Source organism: Hyposmocoma kahamanoa, unplaced genomic scaffold, assembly GCF_003589595.1.
Source record: "Hyposmocoma kahamanoa isolate Upper Pololo Valley unplaced genomic scaffold, ASM358959v1 99879, whole genome shotgun sequence".
NCBI lineage: Eukaryota > Metazoa > Arthropoda > Insecta > Lepidoptera > Cosmopterigidae > Hyposmocoma > Hyposmocoma kahamanoa.
In genome coordinates this window covers 687,154-709,975 of record NW_020656077.1, presented here as the reverse complement: position 1 = coordinate 709,975, position 22,822 = coordinate 687,154, and the positions used below count along the sequence as shown (strand labels likewise).

The 22,822-nt window shown below is 36.4% G+C and overlaps 1 protein-coding gene across 3 annotated transcripts in view; it reads right to left on the bottom strand.

Annotated features, from left to right (window-relative positions):
• Positions 1-22,822, bottom strand: part of LOC113239343 (stAR-related lipid transfer protein 13) — a 217,324-nt gene that overhangs the window by 31,462 nt on the left and 163,040 nt on the right. For all 3 annotated transcript variants that reach the window (XM_026476291.1, XM_026476292.1, XM_026476293.1), the window contains exon 3: positions 8,468-8,616. In XM_026476291.1, the coding sequence (XP_026332076.1) occupies positions 8,468-8,616 (149 nt within the window). The remainder of the gene's footprint in view (positions 1-8,467; positions 8,617-22,822) is intronic.

Genomic DNA, 22,822 nt, shown 5'->3' with positions numbered 1-22,822 from the left:
GAACCTATTGCAATAAAACGGCAATTTCATACTTTAACCCCTAATATATAGGTATTTACATCTAAGCCAGGAATAAAATTTAGATACCCAGTGTATACTGAATAAAACGAAGTGTAAATAATCTCTGTACAGAATGCTAAAAAGATCGACATCAAAATTCAATCATGCCACAGTTTAGAGGTGGAATATTTTCTTCAAATTTAAATGGCACCGCTACTAGGTATTAAAATCGGTTCACAAACAATGGAGTTATTGCGTAACATACATAACACGCAGTATGTTTTTAAATAAATAAATAAATAAAAACATACCGTCGAATTGACAACCTCAATCTTTTTCGAAGTCGGTTAAAAATAAAGTAGGATTTCGTACAAAAGGACGCGTCGGATAATTTTATAGTGTGAGTTTTCCTCTTAGGCTCAACTCACACTGGCGAAGAGTCGAAGCGTCGAGTCGCGTCCTGTTTTTCAACTCAAATTTCACAAAGCGTCGACGCGCGTCGACACTCGATTGAATATTTGCAAAACACAAATTTATACCTTAATAGTGGAAAAATAGAGATAAATATGCTATAGGCGAAAAACATGACGCGTCGCGACGCTTCGACTCTTGGCCAGTGTGAGTTGGGCCTTATACTGCGTGATCACTTTTTATTTACAATATCAAGTGACGGGATGAACAAGTCGTGCGCCTGGTGGTAAATTTTATAGCTCTCCTACTTAAGCAAAAAAATGGTATCTACTCGTTTATAGTATTTTTTTTAATGCATATAATATCAAGTGACGGGACGAACAAGTCGCGCGCCTGACGGTTAGCTACACGCCTATCCATAACAGTTGCAGTGCCACTCAGAGCTTTAAATCGTAAAGATCTTAGGGGCACTGCCACTGCGTCCGTCACCTTGAGACATAAGTTGACAAGTCCCATGTGCTTGTAATTTCACCAGCACCCTTAACCCTTCCAAACCGGAACGCAGTAATGTGAATATTACTGCTTAGAGAAATAGGTATGTCGCAGTATTTCCCCGGACTAGCTCTTTCACAAGGAATTTTCTTGTTAATTACGGAGGGAGAATACGTGAGTTATCTGTTAATTTAGTGAACTTACCTAATTCCCATTAATTTTTGTTTGGGTTAAAGTTACTTAAGTGACAAAAACCACATGGACGTTTTGGTCAACACATTACATCAACGGCTTCGGTCAAACCGCAAACCTTCTGTTGATTCTACGAAAGACCTATCGACTCGTTTTAACAATAACTCTTAAAGATTATTTATTCAGTTCGATGACTTTTTTGTTGTTTTAAACAATGATTTTTAGTGAATAGTTGTATTTTATAGCGGTGGTAGTCTAGTAGGTGAAAGTTTGATTCGAATTGAAAGGCAGACGGTCAGAATCCTTGTTGCAGCATGTACCTATGGCTTAAATCACGTACATTTGTGAATGTAGCATTTTCTATCGGTAGCAGCGAAGGTTCACAAACCTTGGTAAAATGTGAAGACCCGAATTGGGCCCTTGTGCCGGATTTTGGTCTAAACTTTGCAATAGAAGGGGTTTACGACGATTAGCGTGTTGGTATTGAACATATATTAATGGTTATTATTAAAAATATTTATTAACATTTTTAACCATATTACTCAAAAGAAAGAGCCTCCTCGCGGTTAAGGCGCGTTCCCATTATGTCGTAACGTTTAATTTATCGTTGGACGACTGTCGTGCTAGCCTGTTCCCATATCACGACTATCGGTCGTGACTGTGTCGTGGACGTATTTTTATCGTTGAACAAATGTTGTGACTAGCTGTTCCCACTAGATCGTGACGACAATTTATCGGTTCACGGCAGCCGCCTTGTCGTTTGCAGGACAGAATCGTTTGAAGCTGCGATTGTCTGTCGTATTATTTTTATCGTGACGTTTTATTTATCGTCGGATTGTCGGTTGTCGTTCTAGCTCTTTCCATTGTCACGACCGTGTGCTGTCGTAGCGTCAAAAAAGTCGTGAACAAGCCACGACACTTTACACTGCACGACTATCTATCACCACGACAAAATGGGAACGCGCCCTTACAGTTAAACACTGTAACGCAGTGCCTAGACTGGCTAATCGTTCCATCACGATGCTTCAACCGACTTACAAGCAACAGCCTCTTCCAGAGCCTTCACTCATGAAAACAGCTCTGAAGGTTATCTCAATTAACATTGACGGTTTTTCAGAACTTAAATCGACTGTCAAACGTTTCGTCTGATGGAATGGGGGTAATCAGTAATGCTACTGCCTCAATGTTGCTAATCCATTACCGGCCGTGGGATATAAGCCTTAATTAAGTCTACTGTGCGCTTTGACGCAGGCTCTTCCTACCTTTGGGTAAAAATAGGTAAGTCGAGGCTAAAAGTACGTTCCTTTTCCGGTTTTGTATAGCGAATCGTTTCACCCATAAATCAAATCATCGCTTCTTAGTAGCAGTAAAAGACATTCTACGTATAGAAAATTTTATCAACTTTGTATAAAAGTCGCGACGTGAAAACATTATTTATTTTATTACTATCTCTATTGAAAATTATAAATTTATTTTCAATAACTCAAGATTTATATGTAGGGTACTCAAGTTGCGTACTTAATACGAGTGAATATTAACTTTACGTATCAATATCTTTTACGCGAATCAATCTCAATCTTAAGTAGCAGCTATAATCGTAAACCTAATAGTAAAGTAGCCGACCATAAAGGTAAGAAAACAGGGGCTACTAAAGCTCATCACTTTACGATAATGCTCTGTGAAACAAAGCCGAGATAATGCTAAAGCCCACCCTGACAAAACTACGGATCCTACACCCTTTATTTGCATATTATCCTCCAAGGTAGGCAATTTGTATCAGTTGAAACAAAGCCTTGGATACAAAACTAATTCGCGGATTATCTAATTACTCATAGATGCAAAAGAATTGGTCATCAACTCATCATGTTAGGTTTATACGGAACTGATTCTAATAAAGTTTTTTATATTATTAAGCCACAATTTGGTGGTCATTATTTTATTATAAATTATGACAAAATCTTCATGGAAGCGTAACTAATGCATACTTAAAAAATGATATGAAATAAAACGGCAGTTTTAAAAATAATAAATGAAATAATTACAGTACCATGCTGTTTTTTTTATAAAAAGGCAAGTGCACGTTTGACTTGCACCTCTCCTGATGGAAAGTGACGTTGAGATCGACGATGGAGCATGCACACCTGTGAATAGGCATTATATATGCCTATTCACACTCGTGTTAACACATCGAGCGAAAAGACGATCGGCTGATTGGCTGGGCGTCGTCTCTGTCACTTATGCCTATGTGACAATTTTGTCGTTAATTTGTTAGTCATTGATCAACTTTCCTTTGCGGCGGTCTACAAATCCGAAGGTAGCCGATTATGACCGATAGTTTCTTTTTGAAATCTTGACGTATTGCTCGTAAAACATTTGGAAATTCCACAAAGGTTAATTACTATAAGGGGGATTCGCACATAATTTATTTTCATAAGATAGCACGTAAAAGGCGATTGTGAGCACAGCGACTGTTTAAAATTATGCAAATAGGTTTTCACCAGGACGCGCAAGTATCGGGACGAACTGATTACAGACTGAGTAATGGCTGCCGAGGCCGGCACCTAAATGAACCTGATACGAGTTGTGTGCCGTACACATGGTTCAGGAAACAATAAAATGCAGTTTCTATTCAAACAAACCTATTTGCTATAAAAGATCTCATAGCAGGAGTACTTAAAGTCTGTTTTCGCAAATACATTGAATTTCACGTTTATGCTGTTGCATTTTTCTCTACCTGCACGGCAAGTAAATAACACTTACATTTTTCAAAAACTAGCTTTTTGAGGCCGAAATGAAAAAATAGGACTTCTTTAATTGATTATTATTTTTTATTTTGATAATATACAAGTAAGGTACAATAAAAGCTTAAATACTAGAAAGTAAAACTAGGATTTTTAAACTATATGAATAAAATTGGGCCCCCGCGGCAAGGTGCCCAAGATGCTGGCAGCGTTCCACCTTTGCATGGCTCTTGGGTTTCCCAGACAGTCTATTAATATTTTAGATAACATTTTGTACAGATGAAGGGCTCTGTGACCCCACGTGCCAAGGGTTGCGACTTCAAAAGCTGTAAATAGGTAGTCGAAGCCGAGATCCTGGTACTTATTACTTTTTATTTTTCCGCCAACTCAGCTGCGGAGCCAGCCCATATGCTGGTGTGCTGGAGATGGGATGGGGCAAGTGTGTCAGCACATGTGGCTTCCTATACCAGTGCCCGGCCCATACTCGTGCCCGGCCCATACTCCAAGGGATGAGAGTAGACTTCTTTTGTAATCTCCTTGACGAGGCTACTGAACAATGTCATTACCATTTGATAGAAAATTATTCGAAACTGGTGCATTGTGTAAATGTGTATCGAAATTAAGAAGATTAATGTTTGTAAACATTTCACGAACTCCATCACTACGGGTGCCCGAAAATGTTTTAAATGGATCGCTTAATCACTTTGCAGCCCACGAACTCTGTGAACTGCTTAAATTCTGAACATACACGCCCAATACATTATACACGCTCTGTGTACGTTGAGGATGTTGCGGAGATTAACAATGGGCGTTCCTTAGCCAAAGTTGTAAATTTACTTTTAAATTAGTAACGAATTCGAAAGAGATTTATACTATGATAATCACTCACATAATATCTTGTGCCATTATGATGTTGAATATTGGTCGCCTAAACACCGTTACAATCTTATTACAAATTTATGCATTGTATTTATGCAGTGCTTCATGTAGTCCCACCAGGAATAATAGACCGTGCAAAGTAATTCTAGCAGTTAGCGGGTAGGTGGTTATCGAGTCGTCCGCAGGGCATCTCTCGCCTTCTCACCGCAACACGTATTAGAAGACTTTTGTTCCTTTTACTTTAAATTCTTGTGAAGCATTTTTTGCGCACAGGAGTGAAGGTCCCGTAGGTTATTTCTTGATTTATGTGTATTTTAAAAACGTAATTAATAAACAAAAAGTAATGGAATAGAACTAAAATATTAATGTTTGTGAGAAGAAGGAGACTAAACGGCCTAAACAGGGAGAGCCCTGTATTCGAAGATTCTAAGAAATTATATTGTGATAGTGTGTGTGTGTGTTTACTCAGTCAGTTTACTAAGTCCTACGATATGGTTGAAATAAGGGGTCATAATACAGTTGACAATTGTACTTCTTGTTACAAAATATTCAGCAAACACTGATACTTGACTTGAGCGGAATATTATAATAAGTGTATCCTCCCATACACTTATTATAATATTAATTTCTCAATTACGTCCATTTCGGGTGTTAAATAGCTATGCTAACAAAACGTATGAAACCCCAAATCGAATAGGGTTAGGATGGCGGAACATAGTTTAAACCCTCTTCTAACAGGAAACTAAAGCCCAACAGTGACATTTATAAAGAGTGAATGATAATGCTGTTTTATTTTTAACTTGAGCAAAGATTTGTCGATTTTTATTCTGGAGTGGTTTCCTAATGGTGTTAAAAGACTTCCATTTTTGCTAATGTAAGGGTGCTGCATATAAAAAGTAATTTTTGCACACGTACTGGGTTGTTAGTGGCAAATTGAGACATTACGCTGCGAATCGGTTGATAGGACCAATTTAAAAGCAATAGCTTCAGGTACAGCAGAAAAGGGCTGAGAAAAAGCCATAGGTGGCGTTTATAGTACTTGTGAACTTTGAATATCAGATATCTTCTTAACTTCCTTTTGGAAGTTATCATGCAACAAGGACATACGTACCTTTTTTTTTATTTATAATATACATAGCTTATAATAAGTAAAAAATATATAAAGGGGTGTCGCATAAACCTAATAAAGATTTTACCTGCTTATGAATTTCGTTGATAAAACGAATCTATACTTCGACTAAGCGAAAGTGGTGAGCTAAGCCAGTTTTTCGTATTTAAAAAACGAACTTTGTCTAAGTATAAGCAAGAAATTATGAAGTAAACACAAACTTAATTTATTATTCTTATATACTTATTAATTTAATTTCCTGTTTAAAATTGGGCAAAATCCGTCTTGTAAAAACGAAAAACTTTCTTAGCTCTCCATCTGTGCTTAGTCAAAGTCCAAGTTCGTTATATAAGTCTCAAACTCAAATAATCTTTATTTCATAGATAAACAAATTATACTTGAAAACGTCATATTGATTCTACTCTCCATTTTGTAAGGCTGATTTACCAGAGAAGAACGAGCAAGAAACTCTAGGGATTGCTCTTTGTAAATATACATTTTTGTACATTTAGAATTTATAATATTTATTTCAAGTATCATATCTATCTTAGTATCATATATCTATATTAGTATATTTGTACTTACGGACAAAGGTACGTCTTCACACTGAAAATTTACTCTATACAGTAACTCTATCCCACAGTACTTACGGACAAAGGTATGTCTTTACACTGAAAATTTACTTTACACCGTAACTCTATCCCACTTATCAAAAACGCCAAGCCTAGTAAGCTGTTGGATATAGATTTTATGGTTTCGTCTTTCGCTTTGAATCGATAGGATCTATATGTAGTATTGATAACAGTGGCGGAAACCCTTCACAAAAACAACACAACGTTTAACGTGCTCACCTTACGGCTTTTGGCATTTGTTGACCTTTTTAAACAATCAATCTTGCGTTAAGTAACAATTGGTGGAAAATGCCGCTGCGGTTTGAAAACGACCAAATGGGTTATTACGTGTAGTGTGGTGCAGGAGATAAACGACGGCAGAGAATGGGTTGACCCTATATTGTATGCAGTCGGTCACGCTTGAAATTGATTTGCTTGTTGTTGGAGCACCGTACGATACTGGGAGCATGTTGTTGAAACCTTCTTGTTTATCATTTTGTATATAAAATGCATATAGAAAACTTATAGGGTATATTTTTTATAAGGATGTGACTTACAAATAAAAAGCTTGATTCTCCTCCTTTTGGACACTTGTGCCTAATTCAAATGTAAAAATGACGTTGGTTCGAACAAACAATCATATTATACCAATGAACTCAACACGCAAAACTTTACTGCATACCATAATGTTAATACAAGGTGGTAGGTAAAAAGCACAATAATATTCAATCAAGGAAAAGCACTATAGACATTGTAATTTGGCTTGTTGGTGGCTTTGGCTGTTTGCAAGGCTGTAAGACAGGGGCTTGTGAACTTTATTGAATTCCTCCACTAGTTTGTTATAATTATTGAACACTAAGAAAGTTCCTTCGATCCGGTTGGATTCGAACCAGAACTTTGAAGCACACGGTGTCAGAAGAAAGATTTTTGAGTGTTCGATCTTTGTTTAATTAATTATAACTCTACAGGTATTGTCCAAGATTCAATAATGATAAATTCGACCTCAACAAGGCTTGTGAACACTGAAGACCTTTCTAATTAGTCGAGTAGCTATTTCAAGTTCTATTACTAAAATGAAATACTTCCTCGAATGTCGCTTCACAGACAAAATAAATCCGTGAAGATTTTATGGTATTGTTATTCATTACTTTTACAGTTACTTAGCCGAGATTTTTTATTATTTCATTAGCCACTGCTTTCGTGTTCTTTTGCACGTTGTTTGGGTCATAATTATACATCTGAAAAGTGCTTATAACTGAAATTATATAAATTAATTTTTTATTGAATTGATATTCAATTATATTTCGTGAAATTACTCCACTAGTTTGTTATAATTATTAATACAAAGATCGAACACTCAGAAAAAACACTCAGAAAAAATTCCTTCGATCCGGTCGGATTCGAACCGACGTCTTCTTGCATACCGTGCCAGACGCTATACCAACTAAGCCACGGAACGAACCAACGGACCTCACGAATTTTTCTATGTGCTTGCGTCGTGTATTTGTACTTGGTCTTTCAAAGACTTTTTAGTCGTAGCGCCATCTATGAGAAATCTATTGCAGATTTATCATCCAGTTAGTACCTTTACAGCTACCAGTCCTGGCGAGAGATGTCGCTATTCATTGTATTAATTAAATTTTTATTGAATTGATATTCAATTATTTTTTGTGAAATTACTCTACTAGTTTGTTATAATTATTAATACAAAGATCGAACACTCAGAAGAAACACTCAGAAAAAATTCCTTCGATCCGGTCGAATTAAAAAATGAAATTATATAACTAACTAAAACCGAAAATACTGAAATTTGATTATGATATTTATTGCATTTTGCAAGGGCAAAGGCGAAGATCGCAATCTATCTGTATCTCCAAGCAACGTCTCAAACAATCTCTCTTCGAGATGACTTCGACCCAAAAATGCATCATAAGTAAAATCCTTTAATTATGAGTATTTTTCGTTGTTGAGGTGTAGTAACGAGTTTTGTAAGATACTGCTGAAATAATGACGTAAGAATACTATATACTCACATTTCTTTTTTGGTGATGGTGATGTTCTAATTTCATTGTGGCGCAGCGGTTGAGTGCCGTTAAACGTCTGAATAGAGATTGCAAAGAGTCTGCATCCAGAAAGGGGTGATCGTTTTGGACGCCGGACACATCTATCGGGAATTGCATATCTGGAAAGAAAAAATAAAAAGGCAATATAAATAAAAGTAAATAAACGTGAATGTCATAATTTTTGCAGCCCTAATATTATTTTTTGTGAAATAGTCCATTAGTTCGTTATTAAAAATTTAATTAAAAATCGAACGAATACAAAGAAAGAGATCTGCAATTAGCACATATTCGTAAGGTCGGCTGACACGACTTGGTCGACTAGCTTAGTTGAAAGACCGGTAGCCTCGGTTTGGCAAATAGACACTGGTTAGAGTTCAGTTGGATCGGAGGAATTTTCTTTTTTTTATCAATTACAGTAAATGAGTTGTTTAGATATTTATGTACTCCTTTTATATATTAAGTCTTCCTAAAGGTTATGAGAGCGACAGCGCAAAATTAGATTATATTTTACCCATAAAGCAAAAGATGTGTTCGTTCTAGTTCACGCGCTAAGAACCTAGATTAGTTCTATATTTATTTTGAAAATATATTCATAGAAACATAGTTTCCTGAGTCCGACTATGGTGATGATCTTAAAATGGGAGGAAACGTCATTCAAGCGCAGGAATCAAGACATCACAACATTATCTTGCATGAATAAGTGACGAAATCAAAGGGAGTTGGGTCATTGTCCCACCTACTCGATGCCCACAGCTAACAATGTGTTTAGCTTTGCTTTCTGATTATGATGTCGTGTCATATACATACACAGTGTGTTCAAAAAGGGCGTTTGGAATTTTATGGGTGATATTAAACAACATAAAGACAACATATCAACGAAACCAATATCCTAATTATTAACAAAGTAGCATGCAGTTACGTTAAGAATCCTTTATTAGATTTACTTTTGTTTTTCGGTATTTGTATACCTACACGCCAAATGCAAGTTCAAATGCATTATCCTTGTAGAGGAGCGACGAATAACTTCGACGTCAGTGAGGCCGTTTCCTCAGTGCTCGAGGTTGGAATAAACTTATTAATTAGACCTTTAATTTGATCTTTTGTCTATTGACACAGCTAAAATATACTATTGCAACCATACCGATAGTTATCGAAACTTACTGTAATACATATATGTTTTAATTTAGTATCAGTAGAGCTTCTTGTGAAAGAGTTCGTCCAGGAAAGTACAGCCACCTTACCTATTTCTACTGCCAAGCAGTAATGTCAGCATCATAGCGTTCCAGTTTTGAAGGATAACGGCTGGTGAAATTACAAGCACGTGGGACTTGTCAACTTATGTGTTAGGGTGACAGGCACAGTGGAAGCGCACCTTAGATTTTTGCGATTTAAACTTCTGAGTGGCATTGCACCTTAGGCAGGTATGTGGCAAAAAAAAAAAAAGGTATGTTGCTGCAGGCGCACGACTTGTTCGTCCCATTACTTTTTTATCATAAAAGAGAAGTTAACATATAACAAAATCCGATCTCAAAAGTTCATCGAATTACATCTATTTGCCAAGTTTTGTTGGAATCAGTTACCGGAAAGTGTACGAAATTGGAAGCTTCCTCTAGTTAGCCACCCTTACATGTGGATTATTTTTTCAACCACCAAGGTACCGTCTTTCCAACAAAATAGGAATCATCAAAATCGGTTCACAATTGCCGGAGTTATCGTGTAACATACATACGAACAAAAACATACAGTCGAATTCAGAACCTCCTCCTTTTTTTGAAATCGGTTAAAAAGAGTCCGTTAATTACGGACGCAGAATCATAAAAGCTTATACTCTTGAAGAGGTATAAACTTGTAGTCAAATGCGAATTACTCGGAAACCGTAAACTCCTAAAGAGGTGTAACATGAGAAGCCTTCAGTGAAAAGCATATTAGGGACAAAATATACAAGAACGTTCTTAAAATTGCTCATGAATTTCTTGGACATTCAAATGATTTAGTAAGTAAAGATTACTTACAAAGATTTACTTTCAAATAAAGGAGTTGTTCTAACTGGAAGCTTTTCTTTTAATTATCTGTTTTATTTTAGCGTCTGACCTTTTGATCTTCATCGGTGTAAGCCCTATGGTGGGAGGGCTCTCGGTTAAGGACAAAGGCATGATTGATCATTTAGATATTGTGTTTGTTCTTGACAAGTGAGTAGATGTCGTCTAGACCTTTCATTTGAGAACAAACTTAAAAGTTCTAGCGTACCTGCTTCTTGAAATGTAGAAGAAAATGGCTGTAGTGTAGGGTGCTATAAAAAATTGTGTTCCTGGTTTTCGTCGTATTTACACTCTTCGCTTGTATAGAATCACAAAATATCGTTAATACACGAAAAAGTTTCTTGGAGCCTTTAGTTGACTCGAAAAATGTTTGTTCTTTAGGCAGTACTAAATTAAAAAAGAAGATATTCTTATTGACATAGTCACAGCCAACACCCTCGAAATTATTTATCTTAGATTTTTACTACGTATCTAACTAATTTAATAGCGAGACACCGAAGTTAATTTTTAAAAACGTTGTTAATTTTGTATGAAATATTTTTTTAAATTCAATTTGATCAACTTCTGCAGTCTCATTTTTTATTCCGATACAATGAAGGCATCCATATAAGAAACTGAGTCTATTAGCATTACAAGAAATAAGTCAACTTTATTCATTTTGTATGAAAAATTATTTTAGGAAATTTGACTAACTCCTGCTATCCCGATTTTTTCGCCCCATACAATAATAATAATAATAATAATAAATAAATAACGCACACCCTCAACATAGCCCCGCACTAAGGAAACCCTGTGTCGCGGGTGCCATGGACACACACATAGACAACCACAAATTACACCCAAACTCACGAGAGAAATAATTTTAGGCCACACAACTATTTCTCCCGGCCCGGGAATCGAACCTGGGACCTCTGCGTGGCAGTCCAGCATGGTAACCATTCGGCTACGGAGGCAGTTAAATGATCCGTGATCAATGAAATGATCCTTACATGAAACTGAGTCAATCAGCACAAAAAAAGAATCTTGATCAATTTTATTCGTTTTTATGGACAACTCACGCTTGACCAAAAAAAATTACAATGCCAAAATTGTTTTCACAATAATCTCAGTACAGAGTACTAAAAAACCGACCTCAAATGTACGTGGAATTACGTCTATTCGCTAAGTTTTATTTAAATATCCTTAAATTCGCCACTATACAGGACTTGACACTGGAGGTAACAAAATCGGTTCTCACTACCCAAAGAATATTGAGATAAAAGTGCCTTGCATTGGAGAAATAGCAAAATCAACCATCAAAATAATTGCTCCTCAAGAAAATTTAGGCGCTATTTATAAAAATGAATCTTCATGCGTGAACCTCCATCCTCCATCATCCACCTGTAAGGGTGACTACCCTTACAGGTGGATGATTTCCTTCAAAATGAAATAGGACCACTATGGACGTACCCCCTTTCCAACAAAAAAAGAATCATGAAAATCGGTTCACAAATACCGGAGTTATCGCGTTACATGCATACAAAAAAAAACAAAAAACATACACTCGAATTGAGAACATCCTCCTTTTTTGAAGTCGCTTAAAAAACGACTGAATGGTTCCTAAGACAGTTTCCTTGTATCTTCTATGGTTGCAGATTTCCCTACACTGTTGCATTAAAAAAAACACGCTGTATGTATATTTTTTCTTTGTTTTCTATTATTGTTGTTTTTTGTGTATTTATGAAGGATTTATGTAATTTCCTATAATAACATAATTTGTTTTTATTCACAAACATAACAATTGGACATGAACAAAAATTAGAAGCATTTAATATAATCTATTCCATATTGTGTTTGTAATTTATTTTGTATACACATGTCAAATAAAACCGATTATATTTTATTTTATGTTTAATTGATGTATGTGCCTTTCATATAAAATGCCTGGGAGAAACTATGACACAAATAACTTAGGAAACGTAAGTTAACGTAGAACTGGGGCGTCTGTCAGAAAATTCAACACAGTAGTGACAGCTACCTCCGGTCCGGGGTAGGCAGAGGGGGTGAAATGAAGTAGGTGAAAACGATACACAGTTCCACCGCAGTGGCATGTACACTCTTGAACATAAAGATGTCATAACTTTTAATTTGCAAGTCGGGTTAGAATGTTTATTTAATTGACGTGTATGTTACCGAGGTTTTTTATCTTATTGTTTTCTTGCAATTGACCTAGACAAGACAACCCTTGGTAACCTAAGGGTTTGGACCTACCGCCTCTCAAGGAGAAGCCGTGGGTATGAATCCGGGCTCGCACCTCTGAGTTTCTCTGAATTTATGTGTATTTTATTTTTCAAATTTACTATAAATTTTTCGATAAATCAAAAAATCGTGTTGCATGTCTTAGAAGCCTGGTCGGAGAAGGTTCACAATCCTCGACAAACGTGTGTTGTGAAGTCCCCAACCCGCTCGCCTAAGAGGAAACCCGTGTCCATTAGTGGGACATACTAATAAGTTAATTATGATATAGAAACTGCGTGTCAATAAACAACAGTAAACCTTTTCTTTAATAAAAATACGATTTAAGAAATTTTTTTTTCCGTTTTCTATTAATCAAACAGAATTTTAAATATGTCTCTCAAAATAATATTTCCTCTTTGTGTATTAGAGCAACACATGTTTTATGACAAATTGTTTTGTTTTTAAAGTCCACTCTCATGTGAACGGAAAAATAAATACAAAAATGGTTCCCTGAAAATTCCATTTAGCTACGTCAATCAATGTACTGTATGCTTCGTGCGATTCATATTTGTCATGGTTCGCCAGACTGCGCGCAATATATTTACTCGTAAAGCTTGTCAGGTTCATTTGATACACTCTTTCGTGTACGAATTGATTTCTGTACGGTTTCATGTACTACACTACAAAGTATGTATCTTCGGCAATCAGTACAAATAATTAATAAAAAAAAATATCCCAATTCCCATATTACCCAAGTCGCTAATTTGAAATCCCTTCAGTTGTGTGTCAATACAGTGTCATGTACGTTTTTGTACGTTTGGTATTCTGTTTAAAGTTAAAGGTTAAGGGCTTCTCAGTGGCTAACTATCGAACTGGTGCTCAACTGCCATTGCAATTTTTTGGTAGTCTGCTATCTAATGTCGAGTCGATGTTATATGTATATATTTCATGAGTAATAAGCTGAGAAACTTCCTTGGTAGTTTTAGTAAGGCAACATCTATCGTTAGTGATTGAATGAATGAATGACATCGTTGCCGTTCCACTGCCATTCTACAGAGACTCTACCGCCATTGCAACTGTATTAAATAAATTTAAAAAAAAATAGATTTTGGTAGAATAACAAATATTATCGTAATTGCAATATAATATCAGTGAAGTCTCGATGGAATTACAATGCCCAGAGGTTTCAATAAAATTACTACATGAATTCCTGTACTACGTGAAGTTAATTAAAGCAAATTACACAAGTAGTAGTGCGTTGCCCTTTTCCCAAGAAAGATCCATATTGCCCCAAAATTAATTAAAATGTGTATTGTTTGTTAATTGTTAATATCATTGGATGCTTTTATTAATTTCGTGAGGCTTACTTGCGGGTGTCGTGTTATAATGGGACTGTGTATTTAGGCCTGGTTTAAAATTAGTCCGTGGTCACCAGGCTGTGAAATTTTCACCCCAATGATCCCGCCTTTCATCCCATATCGCTGGCCTTAGAGCCTCCACAGACTTTGTTTCATCTAAATTGTTGAATATTCAGGGACATTTCAACGCAGTCTTTTCTTTATTGTATTAATTTATATATGCTGATTTTTAAAATAACCAGATTTTATTCACAAAATTTAAGATAAGGGATTTTTTTTGCATATAGTAAAAAAGTTCGATTCGTTTGTGAACGTTCCTGTGGCCATTCGTGAAGAGGGAAACTTTTCAATATTTCTCAATTTCAATTGGTTTTCTTACCTACAACATGAATACATTTCTAAAATTAGTTATTGAAATTTAAATATTTTCGTCGAATTAAATACGATAAAAAGGCGCCTTTTCTATTGGAGGTTACAAACTTCTAGTATTATAAATTGTTATGCGTGCCACTGGTAGACACAGGCCTCTAACGTGTGAGATCAAGTGTAAAAATAGTTTAAAATTACATGGAACTAATGGGAATAAATATGAAATGTTAAAGTTACAATTGTTACACGTGGAACTGGGCACATGAAACTACTGGGAATAAACGTGAGTTTTGACCTTAGCTTGCCACTCTGGTCCTACTTGGGTTTAAGATATCATATATTTTTACATGATATACTTTACGACTCAAAAAAACCAGAGGTGTCGGTATCCCTGTTCGGAATCGAACTTGAAGCTGCTACATCTAGGCAAATGTTCTTCAAAATTATTAGACTAACACCGTTCTTAATTTTTATTATAAGGGTGCGTACAGATCTGGCGAAAGCGCTGCAAATGCGCTGGTTTGCGAAAGACTCGCGAGCATTAACGTTCGCGCGCCGCTTGCGCGCCACCTATATATACTACCAAGTATTTAACAGCGCGCATTTAGCGCCCGTGCGGTGCGCGAATAGTGCAAGGGCAGTGCTATCACGGAGCATCCGCAAGATCTGTACGCACTCTAAGATGTTTCAAAGTAGTGCCTAAGGTGATAACGTCTTGTTTAATCATACGCAAAGTATATACCTTTTTATTTTGTGAATACAAAAGGAATTAAGTAACAATACCCCTTGTCCCATTGTATTGAATTCTTAATTTTACGTTGCATAAAACCGTTATCATTCTGACAGCGGATAGCGACTAACAAAAAAGGTTACTAGAATGTCTGATAAGTGCAAAAGTAATTTAACCTCAATTTTATACAATAGCTAAGGATATTTTGTAACAGGATGTCGTGGTTTGTGATTCATAAGCCGAGTGGCGTCGCAATGTTTTAAGCTTTTTTTTATCTATAAGTTTTTGTCTGGCGAGACTGGCCAATTTCTTGACTCATTTATTTTTGAGGCTGGCTTATTAAAAATTTCATCAGTTGCACAGCTCTAATAGAAATTATGAAGTAGATGTAGGTATACGGTTTGAATTTGTTCATTAATGAATTTGTTATAAAAATAATTCGTGAATTTTGTCGTGAAATATGCCGAGATACTCGGAACGGCTAAATGTGAAATTTTAATATGAAACGCGATTGGTTTTCCTAGAGTTCTTATTCACGGTATGCTTTGGCAGTGGATTGAATGTAGCTTTCAGTTTCATTTTGTGTTTTCAGACTATATTTCTGCTAATATATTTCTGATGAAAGCAAATAACGTTGGTTACAAAATAATTACAAATACGCAAATATTTATTTACTGCTACTAATAATTTCTAGGTTTGAAGAGTTCATACTATTGTACTATGAACTTTTCATCCCTGACATCGTGAATTACCTACATTTTGTTTCCTACATTTCACCGAGTTAGTTCCTACTTAACTAAACCTTCAAATTATATACGTTTTCGAAACCCGTACTCAAGGTTTTCCAGCTACAATTTTAAGAAGCGGAATGACGATTGTAGTATGAAAAACCGTTGTTCAGTGGACGGTTCATGTTCCATTTATACGATTTAATCGAATTAATCGATGCGCGGAGACGCATTTATGAGGACGTTAATTCGCAGAATCCATTGACAAAGGAACGCTGTGTTTGCAGCTTAAAATGCCTTTTTGTGACGGGACGAACAAGTCGTACGGCTGATAGCAAGCAACACGCCCGTCTATAACAGTTGCAGTGCCACTCAGAGCTTTAAATCAGAAAGATCTGAAGGGTACTGCCCATCTCCGTGCAAGATATAAATTGACGAGTTCCATGATGTCTGTAATTCAGCAGTACCCGTACTCTTCAAAACCGAAACGCAGTAATTGCTTGACGGCAGAAAAAGGTATGGTGACAGTAGTTCCCTGGATTAACTGTATATATGATAACTCTATATATAACTTAAATATGAAAGAAAGAATACTCTTTACTGAACAATGTACTTTTGTTTTTATTTATAATAATAATAACAATAACGCTCACACTCAACATAGCCCCGCACTAGGGAAACCCTGTGTCGCGGGTGCCATGGACACACACATAGACAACCACAAATTACACCCAAACTCACGAGAGAAATAAATGTAGGCCATACAAATATTTCTCCTGGCCCGGGAATCGAACCTGGGACCTCTGCGTGGCAGTCTGGCATGGTAACCGTTCGGCCACAGAGGCAGTTAAACTTGTACATGTACAAAATGTTTTTATATGAATTTTCGTACAGTCTTACTCCTCGAACCGTATCTTATATCCCCCCTCATCAACGCAAATTATAATGAGTTCGGTAATTAGGCAATCATGAGTTTTCTACAGTTATTATAATTTAGCTCCAAAAAATTCTAAAACCACAACTAATTGCACTTAAACGTGACGTTTTTCAGCATGTCATTTCTATTTTTAGAATGTTAAATATGGATTACAAATTGGTTGGGTTAGGAATAAAAATTAGATGCGAGCGAGACTTGGTCGTTTGAAAAGAGCGTGAAGAGAAACCTATTTGTTATGCCCGAAACTTACGAAAAATGACGAACTCTACAAATGAAAATTGGAATGTTCTGGATAGTTGCACTTCATTTTTATAATTTGTATTTCTGTGGTAAGGTATGAATTATTAATCTGCGCAGTATTATTGTCCTCGCTGTGGCAACTTCTTAGGGAAACCCTGCGTCCCTGATGCTATGGACACACACATAGACAACCACAATTACACCCAGCGCTCGCCACCGGCAGGGTTTCCCGCAGGAATACAGCATGGAGTCCTTCAAAAGGGGTTTGAGAAGGGCACTAAAGGGTTGACAACGCGCTCGTGACGCCCTTGGTGTTGCAGGCGTTCCAGGCGTTCATAGGCGACGGTGACCGCATTCCGTCAGGTGGGCCGTATGCTTGTTTGCTGCCTATATAAAATAAAATTAAAAAAAAAAACTCACGAGAGAAATAATAATAATAATAATAATAAAGCACACACTCAACATAGCCCCGCACTACGGAAACCCTTTGTCGCGGGCACTATGGACACATAGACAACTACAAATTACACCCAAACTCACGAGAGAAATAAATGTAGGCCATACAAATTTTTCTCCCGGACCGGGATCGAACCTGAGACCTCTGGCAGTCCGGCATGGTAACAATAAAAAGGCGGTTGACAATAAAATTTCAATGTATTAAAAATGATTAAAAGTGTCCAATGGTACATTATTATAATTATTAGCCGTGGTAGTCTACGGCTCAACTCACACTGGCGCAGAGTCGAAGCATTGCGTCGCGTTCTGTTTTTCAATTGCAACTCTTGGCGACGTTGCTCGCATTAGTGCGTCCGGACACAGTGTGGTCGGTTTCTGACTGATGAATATGCTATTATAGGCGAAAAACATGACGCGTCACGACGCTTCGACTCTGTGCCTGTGTGAATTAAGCCTAATGGTTTGGTCTACAGCCTCTCAAACAGATGCCGGGGGTGGGTTCGAATCCGAGCTCGCACCTCTGAGTTTTTCGGAATTTATGTGCGAAATTTTTAAAATATATTTTTAATAAAATTATCTATTAATTAATAATTTACCGTTTTAATAATAAATAATTTCCGAGGGTTCACAACCCTCGGAAAATATATGAAGACCCCAACCCCCGTTGGACTAAAAGCGGCGTGGCGGACTACAGTCTAAAGGATCTGGTTCAAATCGAACCGGATCGAACGTATTTTTCTGTGTGTATATTCGATATATAGATATATTCTATAAGTTTCCGGAATGAATAAGAAAAAAATACCATAAATGGTCAGAAATGAATTTATTGTTTCTCAAAATGTCCTCCGTTAGCGTTAATGCACTTTTTCATACGAATGCACCAATTTAAAATATTTCTGCCAAACCTCCGTGATAATCTTTGAAACATATTTTTCTTACTCTTCGACAGCCTCTTCAGGTGATGAAAATCGTTGACCGCGTAACTGGTTTCTTTATTTTTGGAAATAAATAAAAGTCACAAGGTGCCAGGACGGGACTGTACGCAAGATGGCTCATAAGGTCAACGTTGTTCACCTTCGAAAATTCATTTGTCTGTCTGGCCGTGTGAGAACTGGCATTATTGTGGTGCAAGATGATGCGGCGTTTACGGTTATTTTTACGGAGTTTGTCAATAACTTCCGGCAAACAAATGGTCGTGTACCAATCACTATTCACGGTACAACGATTCTCCTAAGCAGCAGCAGCCACGTGTCCAGTTGTATTAAAAAAAGAAGCAATCATCCGCTTAGAGGCACTTTGCACGCGCGCCACTTTGGTTGGTTTCGGCTCATCTCGAAAGACCCTTAAGCTCAATTGCTGCTTTATTTTGGTAACTATAAATCCATATTTCGTCACCTGTTACTATGTCCCACACCAAATTTCACGCCCCTTCATTGTATCTGGTAAGCATGGCATTGCACCAAGTGCGAAATGTTTTGATCATACAACGCACAGCATCGATGTTTTTGTTGTTCACAGCAGTGGACGGGCGATCATCACGAAATTCGTTACTGAGATTCACACGACCGCGTTTCAATTCTGCAAACTAGCTATAAATAGTCGTCTTGCATGGTGCTTCATCGCCAAAAGTAGTTTGAAGTCGAGCGAAGCTCCAGTGAGCTGTTAAATTACATTTAAATTCGTAGAAAATCATACTACGAAAATTTTCACGAATTAAATCCATGGTGATGTAGATAACCAATTTCTAAAATGACGCCACAATGTAAAAACAAGTGACAGTCAGATGAAAAAAACTGTATTCTACAAAGATATTCTATACTGCCAAATATTTCAATTTTCGAATGTTGCAATTACTTTTTAAATATTGTTTATGTAAGTGGCTAGTTCCGGAAAGTTATATTGCGCCCTATGTAGGTAATGAAACTATTTTTCCGGATTTAAATAGCGTATACGTATTTGTTTTTTCAAACAAACAAACGTTTCGGGCCCTGTACGGGTCCCACGGTCACGGTTGACTGATGTCTAATATTAATGCAAACTACCCTATTTTTTCACTATAGTTACGAAAGTTATTAATTAAATACCTTATTTATAATTGTATAAAGAACATTCCAATTTACGCTACGTCATCATTAAAGTACCCGAATCGTTGGTTTGTTCGAAAAGACAAATGCGCGTTTTAAATCCGGAAAAATAGTTTCATTTTCTACGTGTAACAATCGCGAAAACCTAAGAACTCGATATAATTACCTATTACTTTTCGAATTGGAACCAAAAAAGTCAATTTTCGAAGTACAATATTATATTATAAGTTTTGTGAAGCAATTTGAATACATATAACCTTTGCCACGGGAAAGTGAAAGTAAACTCTATTTCTATGGACGAGTTGAGACGGGAAATGGATGGAAAGCTTTTGTTACTGGACACAGTGACCGACTCTGTTAATTGGATTGAGATAGGTAGATAAATCATTGGTCCATTTGCTTGTATTGTAAACGAGTGAAGTAATTATAGAAATCCACCGTTGTTGTGAAGGGCACTGTAGACACAAAGACAATAAGACCCACCTAAGTGGTTTCGTTTTCTCCGAATCCGTATTAACGTAATTTAAGTAGCTCTACAAAAAATTCTGCGTTCTCTTATATAGCGCGTAATTTTGACGCTCAACGGCTTGCACTGTCGGCGCGTGGATGAGGAGGGTTCCCGGAGGAATCCCGAGTTAGATTCTCGGTAGGACCTATTTAAAAAAAACTTTTCTAAATTGCTATTGGTCTGGTTATTCTGGGTAGTGCCCCAGAGGGAACTCCGTTGTTCAATAACAGGGAATTTCCTAATGTTGTTTTATACTATCTAGTGACGGGAGGAATAAATTGTGCGCTAGATGGTATGTAAAACAGTTGCAGTGCACTATTACTGCGCCCATCACCCTGAGACGTAAGTTGACAAGTCCTATGTGCCTGTAATTTCACCAGCACCCTTTAAAATCGGAGCAACAAATGCTGACATTACTGCTTGACGGCAGAAATAGGAAAGGTGACAGTACTATCCTGGACGAACTCTTTCACAAGGAGCTACTGATAGTAAAAAGTTTGTGATCCGATAATTGGTATAGTTGTCTACCATATTGTTGTTGTTAATTACATTCATCATTCAGGCTAAATATATTTTCAACGTCTCACGTGTTAGGAGTGAAATGTGAAAATTAATTTTAGTGGCGGTTGTTTTCAATTAAAGTGACACGTCAAACGTCTGAGCCTGGCCTCTAGCCTACCACAAAACCACCGACGTCGTTTGCGGCGGTGATACACTCTAATTAACTGTAGTTAACCATCCGACAAGATGTGGTTAGCTAGTTGCTGTGGTATTGGACGTAACCACCGTTCAGATGTTAACCTAATTCCGTGGAACAAGGTTGAGGTCAGACATTTTTCCAATTAATTGCAAATTGTTGGGGCTCTTATAGGCAGTATTAAGTAGCTAGGACTAAATAACATTATATATTATATATATGCTTACGCATTCGTTTTATAAGTCTATGTGAGGAGTTAATTAACTTCTTTCTTCTAGCTGTACATGTATGTACATAGGTTATGGCTATTCAAAATAATTGAGAATAAATATAAAGGAACATACATGATAATGTATAAGAAAAGCATTTCATGTTTCTTAATGTATTTGTTTTTCTCCTTTGTGAAATGTGTATGATGAGAGTTTTTTACTTTCAATATTAAAACGTTTGATTTAAAATCAAGCGACCATTTTGAAGCGTTCATTATTGTACTTATTGGTCATCTATTCCTTCTAACACAGGCTTAAATATACTCAATTTCGACATTGCACAATGCAATCATTCATTTTTCGTCTATTCTTCCTTTCCCTATATAGATACTCAACCTCATAATACTGAACTGCACCGAGTGAACCGAGTATTGAAACTTCCACCCCAGTTTCAACAAAGACGATTGACACTACACTTGGAACAAACCATGCAGATTAATTAACCAGGCACATCGCCAAGATGTCACTACGCTACATACGCCGGCACAATTAGCGAAACACTATTAAAAACCTTAAGTAATGCAGTGTTTTTACAAAACATTGGCCGGTTCATTAACTTTTTAAGTTTAGATGTAATTAAAAAAGAAAAAATTTGTCGATCATTTTTTATTCATTTGATTAAATTTCCTACTAGAGCGGTTCGTGGTTAATTTTGCGATCTTGTGAACTCTGCAAACATTAGTTGACGAAGTTTTTATCTTATCAAACTTATATTTAATCAATGTTGAGTTGTTAAATTTTCAACCGCTTTTACTTTGTCACGTGTAAAAAAGTGCATTTTGTATAATTTGGTTTTTTTTAAATAAAGTTTGAGCAAAGATGTACTAAGTCGATGTTAGGTATATATAATGTGCGAAGTAAGTATTATGTTCCAATTCTGCCGGAGTACACTTAAGTACTTGTTTATACAAGCTTGGAACAATACTTTTTGTTTTTTTTTTTGGATTTTTTCTGGGTGTTCGATCTTTGTATTAATAATTATAACAAACTAGTGGAAAAATTTCACAAAAAATAATTAAATATCAATTCAATAAAAACTTTTTGTTTTTTGTATTATTATATACGAAACAAGTTTTAATAATAATGTGAAAACGTTAAGACCGTACATTGTAAAGCATCATACAATTCTTATGATACGCTATCAATAAAGTCTTCCGTTTGACTCATGTCGATTCTGACATATTTCAATTGTACCCTGACGCAAAGGTTGGAAGGTCGCGACTATGTACATAATGAGACTTTATAGTCAATATTCTGTACTAATGGATTTCTGTAATATTATACCAACATTTCATCTCTGTAATATACAAAATGTTAAGAAATTTTGGAAGTAATCCTTCTTCTACTTTGATTTAAACTTTCACGATTTTCACACATTATTTGATTTTTAATTGCAGACTTAGTAATTTATAAAACATATTTAATTACCTCGACGTTTCGGTCGTATTGCAACGTCCACGGTCTTGAAGGGACCCTACCTTACTAACGGCGGACGGACCTCACCCTAGTCCCTTCGAGACCATGGACGTTGCAATACGTCGGAAACGTCGAGATAATTATGATATGTTTTATACATGGTTAGGTACGTCCCGAATTAAAAATCAAATGATCCTTCTTCTGCCTTCATATAAGTTCAATATGGCATTTGTTCAGGACGAAAACGTGTTCGCGCCCATGTGATTTTTAATATTAT